This window comes from Periplaneta americana, chromosome 12 (genome assembly GCF_040183065.1).
Source record: "Periplaneta americana isolate PAMFEO1 chromosome 12, P.americana_PAMFEO1_priV1, whole genome shotgun sequence".
Lineage (NCBI taxonomy): Eukaryota > Metazoa > Arthropoda > Insecta > Blattodea > Blattidae > Periplaneta > Periplaneta americana.
Window position 1 is genome coordinate 46,213,985 of NC_091128.1, and position 23,996 is coordinate 46,237,980.

The 23,996-nt window shown below is 35.0% G+C and overlaps 1 protein-coding gene across 6 annotated transcripts in view; it reads left to right on the top strand.

Annotated features, from left to right (window-relative positions):
- Positions 1 to 23,414, top strand: part of LOC138710373 (zinc finger protein 665-like) — a 42,445-nt gene extending 19,031 nt beyond the window's left edge. For 4 of the 6 annotated variants that reach the window (XM_069841250.1, XM_069841252.1, XM_069841253.1 and 1 more), the window contains one exon: positions 6,771 to 8,658. In XM_069841250.1, the coding sequence (XP_069697351.1) occupies positions 6,771 to 7,869 (1,099 nt within the window). In that variant the 3' untranslated portion in view covers positions 7,870 to 8,658. Of the gene's footprint in view, positions 1 to 6,770; positions 8,659 to 19,788 lie in introns of those variants that run through there. The other 2 variants (XM_069841249.1, XM_069841248.1) reach the window with 2 other exon arrangements.
- Positions 23,415 to 23,996: the final 582 nt, after the last annotated feature.

Consider the following 23,996-nt stretch of genomic DNA (forward strand, 5'->3'; position numbering starts at 1 on the left):
TACAGAGCGAGAAGTCCCCAGTTCAAACCCGGGTGGTCCCTAATTACCAGTGTGGCTTGCCTAACTTAACAAAGTATGCCTAGCAAAATGTCCTCTGATTGAGGTTCTGGCTGATACATACTCTATTATCAGGCAGTACATCTCACTTGACGATATGTGTCACAGGAAGAACATTGTTTGTATGCATCTGAAGTCTGTTTAGTGTAACATATTAGCTAGTTGGCGATGTATGCAATGGAGTGGGAAAGGAACTGGCCACCCTACCCCATTATCTCCTGGCCTAGTTGCCTCATAAGTGGTACCGTTTTGGTATTACTTGTGAGGCTCAGACCTGTCTTCAGATTGTTGACTAAACAACAACAAAATAAAAACTTAGCAAAATATAATAATTTGAAATAATAAAGCAACAAACATAAATTTAGAGCATATATAATGTAAGTATAAATAATATAAATTATGTGTAGTTAGAAAAATGATATTTCGAACATTTTGAATGGATGGCTTAAGGGCATAAATGATATTTCGAAAATTTTGAATGAATGGCTTAAGAGCCAGAAAGACAATTTCTTTACAGAATATTCTTGGTAAATTAAATTAATTGTTCACAAAAATTTTTAAAATACTTTGTTATAGTTCCTAGACTTCCAATGAATAGGCCAATAATTTTAATTCCCTTAGGTGATAAATTAGTTGAAACAATTTGATTTGTGTATGTTTCTTAACCAAAAATAGTAATTTTTTAAAATAGGTCTGACATTGTTTGAACTGCATTATTGATCAATTACAATGACTGCCATGTGACATCTGTTGGGAAACAATTCACAATTGGCGCAAACAGTTGAAAGTCAGTGTTAAAAATACTTTTCGTACTAGAGTTATAGTGCTTTTCACACACTTACCATATAATTGTCAATTTTTAACATGCTTGCGTGGCATTGATCTTCTGGTGCTAGAAATGGCTGCCTAGAAAAGATATTAATGATTGCTTTGGCAGTCCCTTATTCTATTTTATCTGCTACAATAACAACAATGGCTTGTATAAATAATGTATGACTTACATTTCACTTTGTATTAAAACGTGTTAAAGTGAGATATTAACAAGTCTTTGGTGAAGAAAGCTTAAAAAAAATCAGGAAGGTCTTATTATTGAAATGAAAAACTGAAGAAGAGGAGAAATGCTGCTTTGGTGATGGTGAAATGATATATTATCAAGTGTGTGATAAAAACAGGCGAGTTTTTAAACTGAGAAGACATAGTTCCTCGTAATTCTTCTTCTTAGATTGGCTTATGTGATTTTTTTCAACCTACCGGTTTTTGGAAGAATTTTTAGTGATTTATTTGATTGATTTTCGTATTTTTTAGTATCGACATGCAAATTATATTACTATTAATATTACTATATATTATTATTTTATTTAAATGGTGAACTACTTTCAGGAAAAGAAGAAACATTGGCTCACTGGGCAAGCCATTTTAGCAATTTGGTGGGACAGCAGGAAGGGACAAATAGTGACAACTTAGAGATAGGAATAAATGTGGAAAATGAGGATGAAGGAGACCCACCAGATGATGTAGAAATTGAAATAGCTATTGATCAGATAAAAAATAACAAGGAATCAGGTTTAGATGAACTATCATTGTCTCGAAATATAATTGTTCTGCACACGTCTTAATAAGCCGTTCCCATGCAATTTGCAACCTTACTCACCCTCTTCCTAATTCTTCCAGGGAAAACCCGTGTCAACTCTGGCATGAGCCACAATAAAGTAGCCGAATTTTGAAAAGAAGCTGGAGTAAAGAAACAAACTGGAAATTTGTTGAAAGATTAAAATAAATAGGTTTTCAGGTTATTGCTTGACCTCTTTACTTTAAATTTAGTAGACCTATACGGAAATGGTATTTTCCGAGCAATTAGAAAGTATGGTTCTCGGCTGGAATAATCCTACCCTTCTGAATGCGACAGGAATGTCACTTTTCAAACAACAGTTTGTAAACGCCTATAGTTTGAGGTTTTAGTAGGTACTTTGTTTTTTACAGGGAGCAGCTAAAATGCATGTGTCCCACATCTCTTATTTTCTCCTAATCCAGTAAAGCGTTGTATCATTCATTTCACTCAGTTTTCTAGTTTTAGTACTTACAGTGTAAAGTGCAAGTGAGTTTATCTAGTGTTTTTAACTAGCTAAAATGGCCCCTGTATCTTCAACCCTAACGACAAAAATAAAATCATGCATTGCGATGGACAAAGCTTTCACTACAGTTGGAAAAATATTAATGTGTCAAGTGTGCGGTAAGAAAGTCACAACTGGAGGGTCTTACCTATCCTATACCTGCCAGATATTGCTATTAAATATTTTCATGATTTTACATATTTTGGTACATATTCAGCTTATTTTTCCTACATAAATATGTACATATTTCACACCTCGATATTACATAAAAATCCGGTCCCTATTGATCACTCTCCATGCTATCTACTCACGTAATGACAGCAGTTGGGAAAATGCGCTGTAGTTTGCAGGAATTACACTCCTCTGTATTGTGCTACCACCTGCGGGAGACCAATGTACTATAGTGAAACCTGTTCAAGACGAAAGTGACATGGTCCTAATTTCTTTTCCATTGTGGACAGGTTTCCGTGTTATTCAGGTGTGAAGTTAAAATGGAATAATTTATCATTTGTATAAATGAAAAACAAAATAGCATGCTGCAAATTGTAGGAAGTACAAAATATTCCGTTTAACACTACTGACATTAAATCAGCTTCCTGTCGCTTGTTCCATTGGTAAATCATCTTGATGAAAATCTCATTTCCTGTATAAATTTTATCGTAACTCACTCATTAAACACTGTAAAGTTTATTTATTACACTAAATGTAATATCTAACAGTATACTATAATACTGTACTGTGTATCACAGCACATTATTTAATTGGACTAGGAGCCATCCATTAGAAGTCTTGAATTCTGGATTATCTCATTTTTTTGCCAGTTCAAGGGTTTGCTTTGCAAAATAGGTCCAGAAATTTGCATGATCTTTGAAAGGGCATGAAGAATCGACTCCCACAACAGTTCATTTATTTCTATGTAACCAGTTTTCTGTTTTCTTCTTATGTCACCATTATTGACCGCAAGCCACTCACTCATGATACGGCATGTATTTTTCAAAGTGTTACACCTGAGTTTCCCACTTCTGAATTTCAATATTATTTGCCATATTCTTCATTTCTCATTTTCCTGTAACTCTATAACTTTTATTTCATCACTTAATGATAGTGCAACTTTTGTTTTTATCACATAATCACTAATACACTTACATTCTGCCCACCTACGGCAGTATACAGGAGTGAAATATTGAACATTTTTGAAGGGACTCATCTGCCTGGTCAGTAGGGTACCTGTAATAAAATTTATGACCGAAAATTTTGCGAAGAAAAGATGTTTTTTCTTAGCGACCTACATATTTCGTACATTCCTTGAAAGCACATACTGTTTTAAAGTATAGTTTACATTAGTGTCTCCAAAATATTATTTTTGTTTTGAACAGTAGCAGACAGTTTCCGTTTTATTCAGAAAAAATTACACAATACATACAAATTTCACTGGGACCTATAAATTGTTCTGAAATAGAATTCCGAATTATTCAGGTTCCAATTTGAACAGGTTTCACTGTACATGCTTGTATTGTATTGTATTGTATTGTATTTATTAACATTGCATGGTATTCATACATTGCTTACAGCTAGAATATGGAACAAGTCAAAAAACTTAATACTATTATAAAGTCTTAATTTATAGTCACAGTCTAGATGAAATATATACAACGAGATTTACAATATAGTCTACTAGTACAACACAAAGTTTTAGTATCAATTTCATGAAGCGTTATTGAATGTCATGAATTCACCTACAGAATAGAAGGCGTGAGAAATTAGGTACTTCTTTAATTTGGCCCTAAATAATCTTATGTTTTGAGTTTCATTTTTTATATCGATAGGGAAGCTATTAAAAATTTTTACTGCCATATAACGCACTCTTTGATAGCATGATAGACTTGCCGATGGAGTATGAAAATACTTTTTTTGACGTGTATTTATGCTATGAACTGTTGAATTAGTTACAAAGTTTTCACGATTACATACGAGGAAGATTATTAATGAAAAGATATACTGGCAAGCCATGGGCATTATTTGTAGTTTTTTTTTAAATAGTCCTACACGATTCCCTAGATTTGGCACCTACTATTATTCTAATTACAACTGTAATAACAAGCCAAATGGCGGACCATGGATGGTGGGAAATTTGAAAGTATAAATCAATATGGAATGTCCCCCATATCTAGAATCTCTTTCTGTCTTTCTTAAAGCAGTTTTTTCTCCTTTTTATGCAGCACTGTTACCTTTAATTTTTATTTAGCATTTTGTTAATCTTTGGTTCTTAATTTCCAAAATTTGTCAAATTGAAATCCAGTGAATATAAAACAAACTGTACAAAGAATGCTTGTAATAGTGATGTGTATAAAAATGTTAAATTTAACTAACAATAAAAGTTTCAACACACAGTTGGAAAATAGAGATTGAATTATTATGTACTGGAAGTTTTATATATGATATAGAGTATATCTGAGTGAATGTGATGTACGTTAGAACCGTTTTAAGGTAGTATTCACAACACACTCAAATCTAACAAGGACAAGTGGGTCACAAAGACTGGAGAATGCATGTAGTGAAGTGCGTTTGCTAATTTTTAATTAACAGTTGAGACCTCTTGCTTCAACTTGCATTTGAAAAGCAAACACGAAGTTCTCACTATTCGTTGCAATAAGCTACTACTTCAAGCCACAGTGATATTGTGTTTTACAGAGTTGAGACATTGCTTGCTCATTTATAACGATAGATACTTCCAATACTAACTTTTAGTACATAAAAATCTGGTCTCTAGTGATTACATTGATACAGGAATAATGCAGTTTATTAAACAGTGTATAAAAATTACTTTTAGATAACTTAAATTCGCCTTTTATTGGGATTGTTGAATAATCTGTATTTTCTTGCAATTTTACACATAATAATATTCTATACTTGCCGGCAGCACAGTCTAGTATATACAGTCACGAAGCTCAATACTTACTAAATATGCAAACATAGATAGTTGCTCACCACCAGGATCACTATCGCCTCATCAGACTCTTTCCCTAGCAGACGATAAAATGTATTGTACTTTCGATATCGTGTTCTTTTGAAAAAATTAACACCTTCCTTCCACTATTGAAATATGAAATACATAAGGTTTATATATTATTTTCATAAAATATGTATTATATTCTATATACTCACCTTCCTGGATCTTTCGGAAGAAGGATAACTCTAACCTATTTTTCTTACAATTTATAGTACTACAAACGTTTCCTTGTCCCATATTATTATTCAAATTATTGTATTTTAGCCATTTACGGTTATTACAACCGATAACGAACATTTCACAGTTTACATAGCTTTTCACAACAATGCAAAATACGGCACAGTCAGTGCAATGCCTTTTCGATCTAGACCAGGCCATAATGTTTGTTCGGGTTTTCTATTTCAGTGTATGGAGCTCAATGAAATATTATATTATAACTTTATTGCGTATCATTGCTAAGCTTTATTTAGTGTAATGTGTCCATAAGTTCCGTTTACTTCTTGTTGCATAATATGTTGCAGAAATAATTACAAAAACTGTATTATTTTAATGTGAAGAGAATTTTACATGTTAACATAATCTGTTCGCGTCAACATTTTAAGTTTAGATTGGAAGCTATTTTGAGGTTTAATAAAAAGAATTTATATTGTGATTTCAATTTAGCACATCTACTTTCCTTAATTTTAGACAAAACATTTACCATACCACTCCTATGAAATTAGTGTACATACAATTGTGTTACTTCGTCTCTTAAGTAGTAGATAAATACAATAATTCAGTACTCAATTGTAGTATTAAAATACAGACAAATTGAATGTCTGGGGTATCATACATGACATAACGCTTAATTATAATGTATAATTGCGATTTTAGGAATATAAGTTAAATATAGTAAACATAACCTATAATTTTCATATGAATGGCAAGGCATTGGAGATCACTAAATTTAGACAGAAAAGGGCAACTGGTACAGTAAATATAACCTATAATTTCAACATATCTAAATATCCGTGCGTTGCAATTGGAAATTATTGAATCGTGCATAAATGAATGTACAAGAATTTCGCAATATTTAATCGAAATAGAAGCAGGTATTACACATACGAACAACGTAATTTTCACACCATAAATAATATTATACCTTAACTGGCAAGTGAATTATGTCTGAAGCATCTCATAATCATTGTTTTAAATTTTATTAATGGAATTACACTACATTTTAGAGAAACATATGTTACTGTTTATGCATTCCAACTAATTTATATGGTTGAAATGCCACCCTTCGTGATCGGCTTAAGCGAGTCACATGGTCTGCCTTAAGGCCTGTATTAGATCACGATGGCTGTGGCACAGTCTATTGTTCCTAGTATTCACAGCGCTCCAAGCGGCTAGCAACTATCGCGAGAATTGCAAAAAATCATCCCAAGTTTCGTGACTGTATATAGTAGACTGTGCCGACAGGTTGCTTTACATGCCAAAGTTTACTCATCCTTGTAAGTAACTGCTCTGAGTCAGCTCACTTTAGTTAAGCAAAAGAACTAAAGTGTCTGGTATTAGAAAATGTTGACAGTCACTGTGCACCTCCTTTGCAGTGCCCTCCCAGATGACAGTACTTCAAGTTTCCACTTCCTCGAGATCCAGCATGATGACGTTGACAGTGAAACTCCAAACAACCTGTCGGACACCACAGTTGTTATGGAGGGGAAACACTCATCGGAAGGTGATTATGTTCTGTCACGTAAGACGATCACATCACTGAGGCCATTCAAATGCGAGTTATGTGGCCGAGGTTTTACCACCAGAGCACACCTGGTGCGACATACTCGTTCCCACTCGGGCGAGAAGCCATATCAGTGCAGTGTGTGTGGCAAAATGTTTGCCCAGAAGGGCAACCTGGACTCTCACATGCGCACTCACACAGGACAGAAACCGTACAAGTGCAGCGTGTGTGGTAAAGCTTTCTCTGAGAATGGTCTTCTTGGGAGACATATGCGCATTCATACAGGGTTGAGACCTTACAAATGCGACCTGTGTGGTAAGTTCTATTCACAGTCCAGCCATCTAGTGCGCCACAAACGGATTCACTTTAAAACTAGGACCTACGAGTGTCAGATCTGTGGTGCTACATTCTCTCACAACGGCAACCTTACATCGCATATGTTCACTCACACGGGTCTCAAGCCGTTTAAGTGCGAAGTGTGTGGTAAGGCGTTCTCGCAGACAGGTCATCTTGCAATGCACATGCGGGTGCATGCGGGACTCCTGCCATTCAGGTGTGAAGTGTGCAACAAAGAATTCGCTATTCAGGAAGATCTTGAGAAGCACATGTGCTCAGAGATAGATGCGAACAAGTTCAAGTGTGAAGTCTGCAGTCAGGCATTTGGCAAGCGTGCCAATCTCACAAAACACATGCGTATCCATACAGGTGTGAAACCGTATAAGTGCAAGATGTGCAGTAAGGCGTTCACTCACCGCAGCAGTCTGGCCTCTCACATTCGAACGCACAACGGGCAGAAACCATATAAATGTGAGGTGTGCAGCAAGGCGTTCACTCAGAGCAGTCATCTTTCCAAGCATATGTGTACGCACACAGAGCTGAAACCGTACAAGTGCGACATCTGCAAGAAGAGCTTTTCGTACAGTGGTTATCTTGCAGAGCATATTCAGACGCACAGAGAGGATTCTAAGTGAGAATTAATTTTAGCTAGACTATGAGCCAGTTGTATAAAAGTCACTAACTATAGTAATTTTTACTGAACATTAGTAAATAATTCGAGGATGGTTTACACATGAACGAACAGCCAGGGAAAAAAACTTGATAAGTCCAAAATTATCGATTTTCTGTTTTAGGTGTCACATAATAGCTCAGGTAGTGTAGAGTTGTGTAGTTTAACCGTACAGAAAAACAACATCTTTAGTCCAAAGAAATTTGAAGAATGATAACCCAAAGACAATAGAATATAATGAGTCTCGAAACTTTTAACTTGCTCTCCTGTAGAAATGGTAAAACGTGACTTATCAGGTTTTTCCCTGTATTCTTCACATATATAAAATTAACTTATAAACATGTAAACTAAGTTTAGTACAAAATGATACTTGTAGTAAAATATGTGGCAACATAGAGAAACATAAATTAAATTCATGTGTAAAGTCAATTGATTTTCAACTGTTTTCACCAATGTGAGAGAGAACATAATCATTACAGTTTTCTGGTTATGCATCTCAATACGTGTGAGGAATGCCCATGAACATTCGTTACGTTTGTTTGTGATTGTAACCAAGGACGTAATCTTTGTTCAAGTTCTTCCAATACAAATTTGGTAACTGTAATCTCATTTTAAATTGTCATAGAGTTCGAGTGGATTTCATTGCTACAGTGAAATTGAATGTGATCAGATGAGATATAAATATATCAATTTGTAATTTAACTTAAGCTAGAAAAAAAATATATAAACATATCACCACAATCGAAACTTAAAAATTAACCTTAAAAAGTAACTAATAAATATAATAAAAATATAATAAAAATAAACCACTAACCATTTTACTTACGCCGAGAAACATTTCTACTCTTTTCTTTTGGAAAAATTTTCTGTGAACTTCTGATAAGTTAATATGATTAATTTCAGAAGATTTGTCGGTTATGAGAGAGAGAGAGAGAGAAATAACTCGTCTGGCCTTAATTAAGGATGACCACGAGGATCCGGAAATTAATAGCAAATAAATATAATTAATTAAATATGAATATTGTTATAAAAATAAAATGTAATAATTAAGCACCATTGATTATCAATTACAAAATAAAATCTTAGAAGATGATTATAAAATTATACTTATAAATAAAATATTTTATTTAAAATTAGCATATCCTTAATTAAGGCCTTCTGAGTGGTATAAATGAAGCTGTATAATCTGCAGGGAATCTTTAAGAATTTGCGAGATGATTTTTTTAATTTCAAAAGATGATATTGATAATTGTTTTAAAAAATTATATGTAAATTTTGGTAAAGAACTCCGAGCACCAAAAAATAAACCTGTCACTGACCAATTGAAGAGAGGGATGTTATACTTGGCACTAAGGTAGGGAATACAAGGTTCATAAATGGCCCCCTTTTCCTGATCAACCTGATGAGCTTCGTTTAGATCTCTCTCCATGCGTATAGTTGGATCTGTGATAATATCCTTTTGTTGTTGCCTGTTTATTGCTATTATATCCGCTCTTCTGTGAGAGTCGTCTTCAGAAATGCAATGGATCTCTTCATGAACTTCCCAACCCTTGTTCCGAAGAAGACAGGCGATAGCTCCACGGACTCTTTGATGCCTGTTGTTACGCAATAACTCTCCTTTCCGACAAAAGCCCAACATGTGGCCAAGAGTTTCTGTCTCATTGGAGTCTGGTTGACAGCAACGGGTTGTGCTGAAAGCTCTGCCAGGAACGGAGCGCACTACAGTAAGGTTGCAGGACATCTTGATTGCATTAATATATTCCGAAGATGACAAATTCTTTTTGGTGCTGACCCATGAATTAGCTATTGGATATTCTTCATAGATGACTACACCTTTCCCCTTATGAGATAACTGACACCAGGATTCAAACGATCTCTTTCGCAATTCATCATGTAGATGTCTTCCAGTAGTTCGAGGTGTTATGCTGGCTTCAGGAATTTTCAGGTGCTTGAGAGTAGTTTTCTTCTCCTCTTCAAGATTCCTGACAAGAAGGAGGTGATCATCACTGACTTGTGAGAGTCGTTTACAGATGTTAAAATGCTGAATATTAGCTTCCCATTCAGCCTTAATAAGTCCTAGGCCACGTACTTTTTTAGAAGAATATAGCATGTCATTAGGTGTATCATCAGGAAGAGATATCATTTCTTTGACAGCACTTCTAATTACTTTATCTAAATCTTGAAGGAAGCTGTCAGGGAGCTGATCAAGTGGAGCACATTGCAAAGGATAGATGAGCCCAGGCCATATATATTCATTAAGGCTAAATAACATAGTATTAATACAACCAAGAATTCGCAGTTAAGTATAACTGAAGATTAATTTGATGTCTTAATCTGAGGTTAATCTTTTTACAACTGGTCCTGCATTATCAGGTGGGAAGTGTAATGTTGAATGTACTGTAGTCACTTATAACAGGGAATGTTTTATCCTTGAAATATTTCTGTTGCTATTATTAGTAACGTGGTAAACATTGTACAGTCAGCACAAGAATGGTATTTTATAAATATTTCTTGGGTATATGTGCACTTACACAATGTTTTTACACAATGTTTTGTTGCTGTGTTCACAAAATGCTTAAAATAATTATTTAAATCCAATCCTCATATCCCTGGATTTATTACATCAATCATGAGAATAAGGTGATAGAAATAAATTAATCCAATATGCTGTTATCTTATTTTAATCCATTAAAATAAGAAAATTAAATACTCAGAATCGCACATATTTTCACACTCTAAGGTTGACCGAGACAAGCACGGCCAGTGCAGTGGTGTCATCCTAACTTTGTAAAAACTGGTTCTCTCCACTAATAACCACAATTTCATAATTTGAATATGAACTATATTACATAAGAGATTATACAGTAAAATTTCATTTATGCGTTTTTATGAGGGTTTGAAGAAAAAACTTACAAGTGATGAAAACGTACCTATAATTGAAATGACAACATGTGAAATAGCATTTGAAGACTAAATAGGGAGAACAAGTAAAGTGAATTTAGTAAAATTTTGACAAGAAAAATTTAGAACTTCACAGTTACGTCATCTTTGAGTCTACAATACAGTACTCAAATTTATTCTATCTTCGTAGTGTATCCAGCTATTTGCTGACAACACATGTTCCACTATGTTTCACTATGAATTTCCTCTTCTTACAAATGATGGGTAAAAAGCACGATGCTGGTTGTATATTTCAGCAGCCACATTCCAAAGATGAGGTGTATTCAGTATATATTGGAGAGAAATGTCCAAGGTTATAGGGATTGCAGATTTTAGATTAGTTCTATGGATGCTTGTGACTGGGCAGTTTAAGAGGATATGTTCCAAATCATCTTTGTTATTGTTGCACCAGCAACAACTACTAGTCAACAAGATTAAAGCGGCGAAGATACTTCTGAGTGATAATATGGCCTGTCCTGGCTCTTGCTAAGAAAATTTGTATGTGTCTGGGAATGCTGCGGAACATTTGTAAATCATTAGGTTTCTTTTGTATGTTTTGAAGAACTTTGCCTTTGTCAGAAGAAAGCCATAATTCGACCCATAAATTTGTTAAATGAGAATTAACTGCAGAATATGTGCAGATTAAAGAAGTTGTTTGGATAGGTTTGGGCCCCAAAGATGTTGCCTGTTTGGTAATATTATCAACAATCTCATTTCCAGTAATGCTGCAATGACTTAGGCTGGGTGCACACAGAATCAGACCCGACGTGACATTTTGTCTCATGGTATTTGTCTCCTATTGATTTCTTATTATGTGGTGGACACAGAATCAGACGCGGCACGACGGTCGCAAGCAGACACAAGGAGACACAGAGAGACAACATCGAATGACTGCTGGAAGTTCATCGCAAGGAGACTGTCTGATAGCTGCAGTGTATTGTTAATGCGTTAGTAGTGGCTATGATTGCATGCCTTACTATATAAATACTATATTGTTGTGTAATGCACATTATTCATAATGGAGCTCGATGCGGATAAATTAGTTGTTTTAGTACAGAAAAGGTACCGGTACGTTCTGTAAAATCTTTGAAACAATATCACGAGAATAATGTGGCTTCTAAAAATATGTGAGAAATTGCAAATGAGATGAAAGCACCAGGTGGATAATAATATTGATAATAATAATTTGTAGTAGGCCTACTTCTACGCTCTATACTTTCATTCATTATTGATTTAATATACTATTTTTCTTTATTGTGAGTCGTGAAGTAGTCATAAACATACAAAATTACGTTTGTGCACTACATTAGTAGTATTTAATTTTAAAATTCTTTCAATTCTATAGATTTTAGGCGTATTAGGCATCCTTAAGAAATAATAACCAAAAATACAATGGAATTTCTCATATAGACAGACCTCTTTCATTGACGCCATTTTTAGCCTAGGCCAGTTTTCTAAACCCACACAGCCAGCAAATCAGTTGTCGCGAGCAGACTGTGTTAAGCTGTCGCGAGGCGTTGTAAAGCAAAATGTCGTGTCTCACCTTGCCACGTCGCGTTGCGTCTCATTCTGTGTGCACCCGGCCTAAGTATCCATTGGAATACTATTTCTTTTTGAAGATTTAGTTTATTTAATATTTTCTGTATAGAAATTGTAATTTGTGCAGAGGAAGTTGGAGTATATTTCATGATATTTAGAATAGCTCCCATCGAGTCACTAAATGCATACAAGTATACCATATAAGGAAGAGACATGTAAAAGAGCTGCCTCTATGGCCAGTAGTTCTGTTTCGAGACTAGAGGGAGATGAACATGATATATAATATTTCTTGTTATATTTTGGGATATAATACTCTGTGCCTGAAAGTCCATCATCAGGCTTCCATGACCCATCTGTATAGATATGAAGAAAATTTTCATATTTGTTACAGATTAGTTCCATGGCAATAGATTTTAAAACATGTGGTGCATCATTCTTAGTATAATCGCCAGGGATACTAATATAACACTTTGGCCTTTTCCACATCCATGGTGGAGTTTCATTGACAACTAAATTTTGTTCCATTGTTAAACAAATTACATTTAAAGGAACATCTTCCAATTGTATATTATAAAACTTGCTGAAGTTGTGATCCGTTATTTGAAAAAACATGCAACATCTTGACGAAGACTGAAACTTAAGGTGAATTTTAAGAATTTTCTCACGTATATATAACCAAACAGGTTGGACATTACATTAAATTTCTATTGCACATGTTGAGGTGGTTTTAGGCACTCCCAAACACAGTTTTAATGTAGCGTTTTGGAATGTAGTAATTTTCTTCACATGTGTCTTTGATGCACCACCCCAAACTTCACACCCATATGATAATTTGGATCTTATATAAGCTATATAAAACGTTCTCATTGTTATGATATTAGATTCCCATTTTTTATTTGCAACAATTTTTAAAAGATTTTAAGTCTAGGCACACATCGTTTAATAATATGATTGATATGTGCGTGCCATAGGAACATTTCATCAAAACCTCATAGGTACTCATCTTGCGATGGTGAGGTAGCGTCAATCCTTTAGATTGAATTAATAAATAATCAAGAGATGTCTACATAAGCTGTAAAAACATCTACTACAACCCCACTCTTTTTCACTAACAATGATGGCTGAGCCACCGGCGTGGCTCAGTCGGTTAAGGCGCTTGCCTGTCGATCTGAAGTTGCGCTCAGGCGCGGGTTCGATCCCCGCTTGGGCTGATGACCTGGTTGGGTTTTTTCCGAGGTTTTCCCCAATCGTAAGGTGAATGCCAGGTAATCTATGGCGAATCCTCGGCCTCATCTCGCCAAATACCATCTCGCTATCACCAATTTCATCGACGCTAAATAACTCGTAGTTGATACAGTGTCGTTAAATAATCAACTAAAAAAAAAGTGATGGCTGATCTCATTGTAAAATGTTCCGGAGATAAAATAGTCCCTCGATCGGATCTGCGGGGAGGGACTACACTGAGAGTAACTAAAGACTATAACAAAGTACTGATTTGGAATACCAAATACCATAGTGTTCAATCAGTTAGAAATAATCTTAAAGTAGCAAAAAATATCATAATGAGAGTAAGAGATAGATACTCAAATTTATAACAAGTATTCTTGAAAAATGTAAGATTATAAGAAATCTTAGCTGCTTAGAGTCGAAGCTGGCTGATATATTTCAAACTCCAATCCAGAAAATTTTACGACATTGACTTAGCTTGTTTTTCCTATGTGATCTTCATATTATTATTTTACAAAAAGTCTACTTATTTTGGACTGTTTGCTGCTAAGAAATAAACCATATCCTCAAATTGTTGTAATAACTGTTACATAATTTTTTCAGTTACGTCATGGCACATTACAAAATGTTTCACTGTTTCTAAAGCATTATTAAAGGACACAGGTTGGACAGAGAAAAGCATGAGTGAAGTGAATTTTCACGAATTTCAAAATGGGCCTCATCTTAACAATGAACATGTTCTTAAATTTTCATGGCAAGCCTAATTTCGAGCAAAATTGATTTAGAACATACAAATGACCTGTTAAATTATCTAGGATTTAAAATACAATCATATGAGTGTAAAGAATGTATAACTGAAATAAATTAATGAATACGAATTTTGCCGATACTTTAGAAAAGAAATATATGTGTGAAACATATAAAGGACGTTTTACTGTAATAAGTGGCTATAAATAAAGGAAAAATGCAATGCAACATGTTATTGCAGAATTGTGTCTTGTAATGTAAAAACTCGCAAATGCTGACTCACATCGTGAAAAATAGTAGACAGAATGTTACAACACCAACAAACTTTGAATATCTGCCCACACGATATATTGCTTAAAACATCCAAAGATGCAACTGCATTATGCACTACATCTTGCACCGTTACATCAAGTTAATTTAACTTTAAATGTTCAGCACATCACTGTCACTACATAGCAATGTCATATTGTATTTTCCCTGGACCAGATATACAATATAGCATTGCTATGAACTGTTAGTGATGTATTGAGCATTTACCTATGTAATTTCTCACTTTTAGAAATATCAACCTCTTTACAATCTATTTTACTTTTCTTAGACATACCGCTACCACCACTTGATGAAGAGAGATGTGATAGGGGATGGAACTTATGCCTATGGAGAATGCGAATTGCACTTTGTTGACTCATGCCACTTCCTCGTGCGATTGCACAGGAACTAGTATGCGGATCTACTGCAACAACAGCCAGTACATTAATTTGTCCCTCTTCTCCAGTCACTGGTTTCCTTCTGTTACGTTTTCTCGGTGTTACACTACCTGTTTTACGTAATTGGGTGAAGAGATTCACAAATAATTGTCGAGATGGTTGACGGCTATTGGGATATCTTTCTGCGTACACTGTACAAGCACGAACAGCATTCTTCCTACATTCTCCATACACCATGAGGATGTCGGCTTTCTCTGTGTTGGGAAATACCATCTTCTACGCATGTCCTATTTTTTTTAACTATCCCAGGGTAACTGACAAAGTCGCAATGCAATCACTGTACAGAAAACACAGTGTCAACAAACAACAACATCGTAGCTTAGCAACTAAGCAGTTGAATGGGACAGACAACTGTTGTGTTTACAATATTCAAAATACAATTTTTTGTAAACTATTTGAGCTAGAATCCTGCAACAAAAACCATTGACATTCTAATTCAATCTAGTTTTATTTTTTATGTCAATAGGCATTGTTCCATTTTAAAAAAATGTTGTTGTTTTCTAATGCCAGGCATTTGACAATAAAGTCATTTGACCTCTTGCACTCCAATATTTTTCAAACATATTATTATGGTCAGCCACTGAAGCACAGATTTTGAGGTGTTCCGAATCCATTTCTTGGTTTGAGTTGCACAATGGACAGTTGGGGACTGATATATTCCAATTCTATGCAGGTGTTTGGCCAATCTAAATGTAGCTACAGACGATTTTCGTGGTAAGTCGGGAATTAACTGTGGATTATGATGCAGAGAGTTCCGTTTTTTCCCTTAAGATTGTGTTATCAAATTTTGTTTGTTGAAGTCTAAGTATGTAGATTTAATAAATCTTTTCACAGAGTAATACGTAAATTTAGTAACAGGTCTGTAAGTAGCAGTGCTGCCCTTCTTTGCTAAAGCATCCGCATTCTTGTTTCCAGGATTCCACAATGGGATGGTATCCATTGGAATACAATTCTTTTATTGAGTGATATTAATTGAGAGAGCATTTTAGTTATTTCTGCTGTTTGAGATGAAGGTGTGTGTCTAGAGACTATTGATAGAATAACTGATTTGGAGTCTGACAATATAACTGCATTCTTAAATTTATTGATGTGGCATAGAAGATTCCTGAGACTTTCACTTATTGCAACGATTTCTCCATCAAAACTTGTTGTTCCATATCCAAGAGATCTATAAAGTGAGAAGAGACAGCACGTAACACCTGCACCAGTACCCTGTTCCCTGGAGATCAAGGATCCGTCGGTGTATAAATGAAGCCAGTTTTGTGGAGGGTACCTAATATTAATTGTCTCTAAAGACAATTGTTTCATTATTTCAGTGTTTACTTCTGATTTCAGTATTTCTTGTGTTAAATTTAGATTATACTCTATATTTAATAGAGTTAAAGGGTTTGGTTTAATTTGTAAGTTTTCTTTTAAATTCAGGATGTTGATTTTCTGTTTTAATTCTTGAACCATGGATATGAAACTTTTTTTAGTTTTTAATCTATAGAGAGGATTGCATGAATGACTGATTAATGTATATGGCAATTTATGGCCAATTTGTTCCAAATTCTTCAGGAAGCTTTTGAGTGCAGACAGATTAGATTGAACACTATCGCCAGGTCAATTCAATCAGGAGAAGGATGTAGAGAGAAAAGAGGAGGTAATCGCAACAAAGATAAATTTACAGCCAAAAGGAAAAAAGTTATGTTTTATATCAAATTTAAAGGCCAGGGAAAGTCACTACAGTAGGAAGAAGACGCAACCTCTGTACCTATTCTCAGAGCTCACTATAAACAAAAATGAGGTCTTATTCCAGGCAGATCGGATACTATGCCCTCTGCAGTACAGATATTACTGATAAAAAATTCTCCCATTTCTATGTCTGGTCTGAATGTGAAGCTGGGAGGGGTTCCATTGAGATAACTTCCTCGAAAAAAGTGAATTCCCTGAAGTGGAGGACTTAAGGCTTTTCGCAGATGGCTGTGGAGGGCAGAATAGAAACATGCATGTTGTGCATGCCTTGGCATCTTATCTCCTCAAAAAAGCTTCTTTCAGCCTGAAAGAAATAACACTTTTCTTCCCCGTGAGGCCATTCTTTTCTTCTGGCAGATAGGGTTTTCGGGGTTGTTGAAAAACAACTTCGAAAACACTCTGAGATATTAACACTGAATGAATACAACAAAATATATAACTCCACACGCTCCCTCCATGTTCATGGCATTGATTGGAAAATATGGAACTTCAAGTCACTAAGTAAATTCTTAAAAAATTGCGATGGAATTTGTAAAATGAAGTAAGTGATGATAAGAAGGTCATCAAAAGATGAAAAATGCATTGTGTCATTCAAAATGGATCCCACTTACTGTGCTGATGACCTTCGAAAATATTCACCACCATGCTGAAAAAAGGAAAATCGAAATGTCTGATTCCGAGGCAACACGGAACGACGTTTTAAATTTATTAAGAAAGAGGTTTGGCAATGATTAGAGAAATGAAGAAGGATTAAATTATTTTACCAACGCTCTAAATACATCAGCAGTTCTCAGTGAGCATGATGATGGTAATGTGGGTTCGTGTGATTATTTGGAGGAAGCGTGTGGTATTAGTATTTATTTATTTATTTAACCTGGTAGAGATAAGGCCGTCAGGCCTTCTCTGCTCCTCTACCAGGGGATTACAACTATAATATGAACAATAAAATTACAATTAACATTAAATTTACAATTACAATTACAATAAAAATTAAAGTACGACAAGATTACCTGATTAATGAAAGTTAGACATTTTGTCATAGAAGTTAAGAACAAAGAATATTTTTGTATTTACTGAATTACAAATTAAACCTACAATAACAAAAATCTATAGTAATGAAATTACCGGATATTGAAATATTTTGTGATAGATTAAGATAACTATTTACAAGAAAACATGTCTGAACGAGTCTCAATTACTGACCAAGTGCCTAGTAAGTTTGCGTTTGAATTCAATTTTATTTCGACAGTCCCTGATGCTAGCAGGTAACGAATTCCAGAGTCTTGGCAGGGCTATTGTGAAAGAGGATGAGTGTGAGGAGGTGCGATGGGATGGTATTGTCAGTATTGTTTCATGGCGAGAGCGTGTGTTCAGATTGTGGTGGGAAGAAAGATAAGTGAAGCGAGACGACAGGTACGAAGGAATAGAAGAGTTCAAGATTTCGAAGAGAAGGAGAAGTGAATGTAAATTTCTTTTCTTATCTGCTTTAAGCCAACCTATTGTTTCCAGGGATGGGGTAATATGGTATGTGGTATGAGCAGATTGTAATGACTGTTGTAAACCAAGGAATTATAATTATTTGCACATCTTCTTCTTCTTCTTCTTCTTCCTCCTTTCAAGTATTAGGCCAAATGGCCTGTTACGATCTCACAGTTGAATTTTCAATCCAGTGCTTCTTTGGACGACCGAGAGATCTCTTCCCATTTGGACGATAGTGGAGCATGACTTCTGGGATTCTATCTCTATGCATGCGATGCAGATGATTTATCCAGTTGTTCCGATAATGTTTTACGTGATTAATTACAGGTTCTAGTTGTAATTCTTCCATTACATCTTCATTGCATTTGTGATCCCATTTCGTATATCCCACGGTATATCTCATAAATTTCATTTCATTAGCCGTTATTCTGCTTTCGTCTTTCTTCCTCAATGTCCATGCCTCACTGCTGTAACAAAGTACAGGTCTCGCCAAGGTCTTGTATAGGCGAATTCTAGTATGCCTTTGTAGTAGGGAAGGTTTGATAATGTTGTTAATTATTCCCACTGTTTTGGTGTATTTAGAAATTTTCTGTGAAATGTCTACTTCATCGAAACGAGATAATGTGTATCCGAGATATGTAAAATAATTTATCCTTTCTAATAGTTTTGAATCTAAACATATTTTGCTAGGCACAGGGTATTTTCCGCAGAAGGCCATAATTTTAGTTTTTTCTTTATTGATTTTCATATCATATTTAATTCCAATTTTGTTAAAATTAAAAATTGAACGTTGTAATTCATCTTCTGAGAATGCCACCAGACCTAATAGTCTGCAAAAAGTAATGAATTTAGTTGTAAATGTCTATTGAGTTGTATATATCCATGAGGCAATTATTTTTACATTAAAATTGATATTAGCACATTTTATTATTTTTTCTTACTAATTTGTGTTCTTGTATTGATTTTAAGATGGTATAAATTTTATATTTCATTTGTGTATCTATTTATATATTAATTATTATAGTTTATCTTTAATTCTATTAACTTAATGATGAACAGATCAAACTGTATTAAGTCCAAAAAAAAAAGTCCCTAATTTCTAGGGACTGAAATTTCAAAATATTTCATTTTACGTATTATACAATTTAGCATGTATAGAAATGAGATTCAGAACTCCCCTTTCATAAATAGCTGTCATACTTTAGGAGTATTTTGTTTTTCACTCTCTCCTATAAAATTTAATTTTTTTTGGACATAATATGGTTTACAATGAGTATTTTGTTTTTCGTCTATTATGAAATTTAATTTTTTGGACATAATATGGTTTGCAATGATGATCCTCATATTATACTTCCTTTTGCGGATGTTTGGATTACGTTATTCAGCTGATCACTTCAACTTGTTTTTTCCTAAATAGTTTTTCACGATCTGCTTTCCTCTCTTCTGCGCAGGTGACCCGTCACTAGCATCGGATGATTCATCTCTGGGTTCAGACTGAGCCCTGACAACTTCCTCATCACCAGATGACAGCTCCTGTTCCAATTCAGTTTCATGTTCACTTTGAAAACCAGGTGCAACAGAATTACCTTCCTTATTGCTAAAATCACTCTAGCATTGACAATGCCTCCGACCCAGTATTTGAAGCCAACGTCACAAACTTTTATAGCATCATTGGAGGACTTCATTATCTAAAACTAAATTGCCAAACTTAACACCCTTATAGGTCTATGTCGGACTCAGTCCACCACTGGAATGTATCAGGTGTGGTCTTTTGTTGGATTGAGTCCACCACATCCACGGTTTCTGTGGTAATGTGTATATACACTCAGAACTCAGGGCAAGGCATCCAGATTGCATCAGTCTCCTGTGCTCTAAAATACATTTTAAAAGTGGTTGTGAAAGTTTCCTCGTTCTTGTTATCACAATGCCCTCTACAAATGGAAATATTGTGAAGCGAACTAAACATATAGTGAAAAAAAACGGAAAGGTTTGGATGACGAAGAGATACATGAAGACTTGCATGGGGATTGGGAATCTTTCAGCAATGATTCAGACATTGAACTAATTGAAGACAATGATCGTGACTCAAGTAAGTGAAGCCATTTTGAGTGACGATTCTGATGACAATCAGTCTAGTTCAAGTGATGTTGAAGATGATGGTGATGATGAAATGGACAATGTTGACAATGATGGTTGGGATCTTTGGGGTGCTAATGACCACGACTTTCATCATGTACCATTTCGTGGAACAGCAGCTCCTCACACTGGACAAAAGCCTGATTCACTGTTTTTAGAAATAGCTACCAAAACCAACAGGTACATTAGACAAAAAATACGAAAAGTTACACTTTTGCAAAAACATTCAATTTGGAACTGGTGGGAAGATGATACCACTGAAGAGCTAATGGCCTTTCATGGAGTAATACTGAATATGGGAAGACGTATGAAGAGTACCATCAAAGACTTTTTCTTGGAACAGTGGCTAGACAGTTCGCGGTTCTATAAAGACATATTTTCAAGAGAGCGATTTTTGCAAATATATTGGAGTCTTCATGTCTCTCCCCCTCCTAGAGATGGAACTTCAAACAGACAAATGCAGTCCCAAGCAAGTAAAGTAAAACACGTTATAGATTACATTGAATCAAAATTTTTGGAATTTTATAGCCCATTAGAATACGTTTGTGTGGATGAGTCTACTGTAAATTTCAAGGGACGTGTGGTATTCAAAATGCACAACCCACAGAAACCAACAAAATGGGGTCTTCGAATTTATGTAATTGCTGATTCGACAAATGGTTATGTTCGTGGTTTGATTCCTTATTATGGATCAGTAACTACAAAAAGTTTGATTCATCCAGAACTGACATTCACCAGCAGAATAGTTCTTCAACTTATAAACAAAGTTCAGAGTGTAACAAATGAGAAAGGATACCATCTGTACACAGACAGATTTTACACAAACTTGGATCTTGCACGAGAACTGTTACAAGCGAACATTCATTTGACTGGTACAATAATTCAGACTAGGAAAGGCTTGCCGAAACAAATGAAGAGGAAAGCACTGAAAATAAAGAAACATGAAGTAGTAGCCTATAGGAAAGAAGATAAATATCTGACATCGTGGAAAGATAAGAGAGTTGTTACTGTTCTAAATATATGGCATAATCCAGTCACAAGTGAAGTCTCCAGAAAAACTGCGAAGAAAGTGAAGGTTTTTCAAAAACCAGTTGCTGTTTTAGACTATACTTCAAAAATGGGAGGAGTTGACAGAGCAGATCACTACTGTTTGAGTTACGGTTTCCTGAAAAAAAGTTTGAAATGGTGGCGAAAATTATATTTCTGGATTCTGGAGATTTCCCTTGTGAATAGTTTCCACCTGTACAACTTGAACCAACAGTCAAAAAATCTCCCTACTGTTTCTCATCTGGAGTTTCGTAAGAAGATCATTGTAGGATTAGTGGGGAATGTGAGAAACAAAATATCTCGAAAACGGGGGAGACCAAGTACCAATGACACAGAAGATCATCTGAATGGCACATTACACCTGATCCGGGCACACGAAAGGAAAGTTACTAAGGACTGTGAAGTTTATTCGAACAGGAAAGTAAAAGGTGGCAGGAAAGAAACGTCGTTTTATTGTAATACATGTGAGAGGAAGCCAGGACTTCACCCCAACAAGTGTTTCGCCATTTACCATGCAGAGAAGAAATATCGATAGGTACAGTATATATTAGCTCTTATATTTATTTTAAATATGCGTATTGGATAGGTGGAAAAATGACGCCAATATTTTAGCATGAAAGTTACAGTATTATATTTTCTGAACTACGTTTTTCCATTTATAACAATCCGTCACTGACATCTGTATAGATTCATTCTTTTACCATTTGTTCTCTGTGGCCACAAACCTCACAGTTATCTTTAGAGTACGAATTTTTAGGTCGTTAAAATGTAATTTTAGGTGCCTAAAATAGGCTTAAAAGTGTAGGAAATAGTCTCTTTAAAAACATGTTTCAAATCATCAGAAATTCACTGCAGCAGCAGTGAAAATGTGAAAAATATGTTTTAGACATAAATTCAGTATGCAAACAAGTCAAATAAAATCAATTTTTACCAAGCATTGTCCATTAATGTCCATAATTAGTTTCACAATAAATTACGAATACTTTTTCTAAATTATCAATTAAAAAACAATGCCGTCTTTCGCTCAACACAAATTTGTATAATCCATATCCATTTAAGTAACAGGAGCGTATTTCAATTTTAACACTAGATGGACAGGAATGTTACATTGTAAATCCGTGTTGTTCTTCCCTGCTAGGATGTCTGAAGCAGTACGCAGGTCCTTCAGTCCTACATTTCTCTGCAGAACTTGCTCCAGTTTATCCCGTACTTTATTTCCAACAGAACCCAGGAACACTTTTGATTCTTTCTTGCATATCATGAAATACATCCATTTATTCATACAGTGGTTTTCCTGCTGTTTCCAGTGATGCAGTAACATGCACAAGGAAGTGAAGTGTGACTTTAAAAATGCTAGGTCTCTCTGAATACCAGAATCTTCCATCACTTCCTTTGCAGAATCAATGCTTGTAGACTCGTCTTCTAGACTTGAAACAACATCTTTCACTTCGGTAATGTGATCATTGTAGTATTCTGCAGCTTTCAACCATGTTCCCCAGCAGGTTATTACAGGTTCTGGTGGCAGAGAGACATTGAGAAATTTCTCAAGAAAAATCTGAACTCTTGTTGGTGCCTTGACAAAAACTTTTTTTACAGTAGAAATCAATTTATTTACATTTTGGTATTGTAACCTTATATGCTCTGTGACATAATTAATGCACACTGAAAAATACATTTTGGAATTTAAAATATAAATTTTTGAAATAAGAATGAATGTTTTGACCTATTAGAGATAAAACATACTTAATAGGTCAAAATAGGCTTTATCGTCAAAATAGGCATTTTTAGGTGCTATTAAAATATCAATTTTAGGCATAGTTTCATATGAAACGTGTACTTGCAAGTTTTTATGAATGTATCTTTTAAGGATTAAAATACGTTTTTACCTAAAATTCGAAGTCTAGTTATCTTACTATTACAGTGTTAAATGTAGATCTTCGAACCTGGCCACTGACAGCTCAAAAGGAAGTGTTAGCTCATAAAGACAGCGAAATGTAAACCAAAGATTAAGAAGTTCGGTTTTTGCATGTCACATATCTCGACCTAGTAGACTCTCGACAACTCTAATTTCATATTGCAGTGATGGGCCTTCAGTTTATCCTATGCCCAATGCGAGCAAGCACCGGGCTTCAGTTTCATAACAAGCCATAAAGGCAAGCCCATACAGTCGGTAACAAAATATTTTAGGCAGTTAATATTCAGCGAGATGAATGAGTGAAACTTATATATATCATCTGAACCATATAGTTTCTTCACTTTCATGAAAGTTACAAAAGAAAATCAAGCACCATAAAATAGTACTAGAATTTACATGGACGAGCGGCATTTAAATGGACCAGACAGAGAGTGGCCGAGACATTAAAAACCAACCAGAAAGTCTTGGCATGGATTATGACGATTTTTTCCTTAAAAAAATGCATTCTTGGTCTAAGGAATTCATTAAAAAGACAAAGGGGAACAAGTAAAAGTCAAGTAA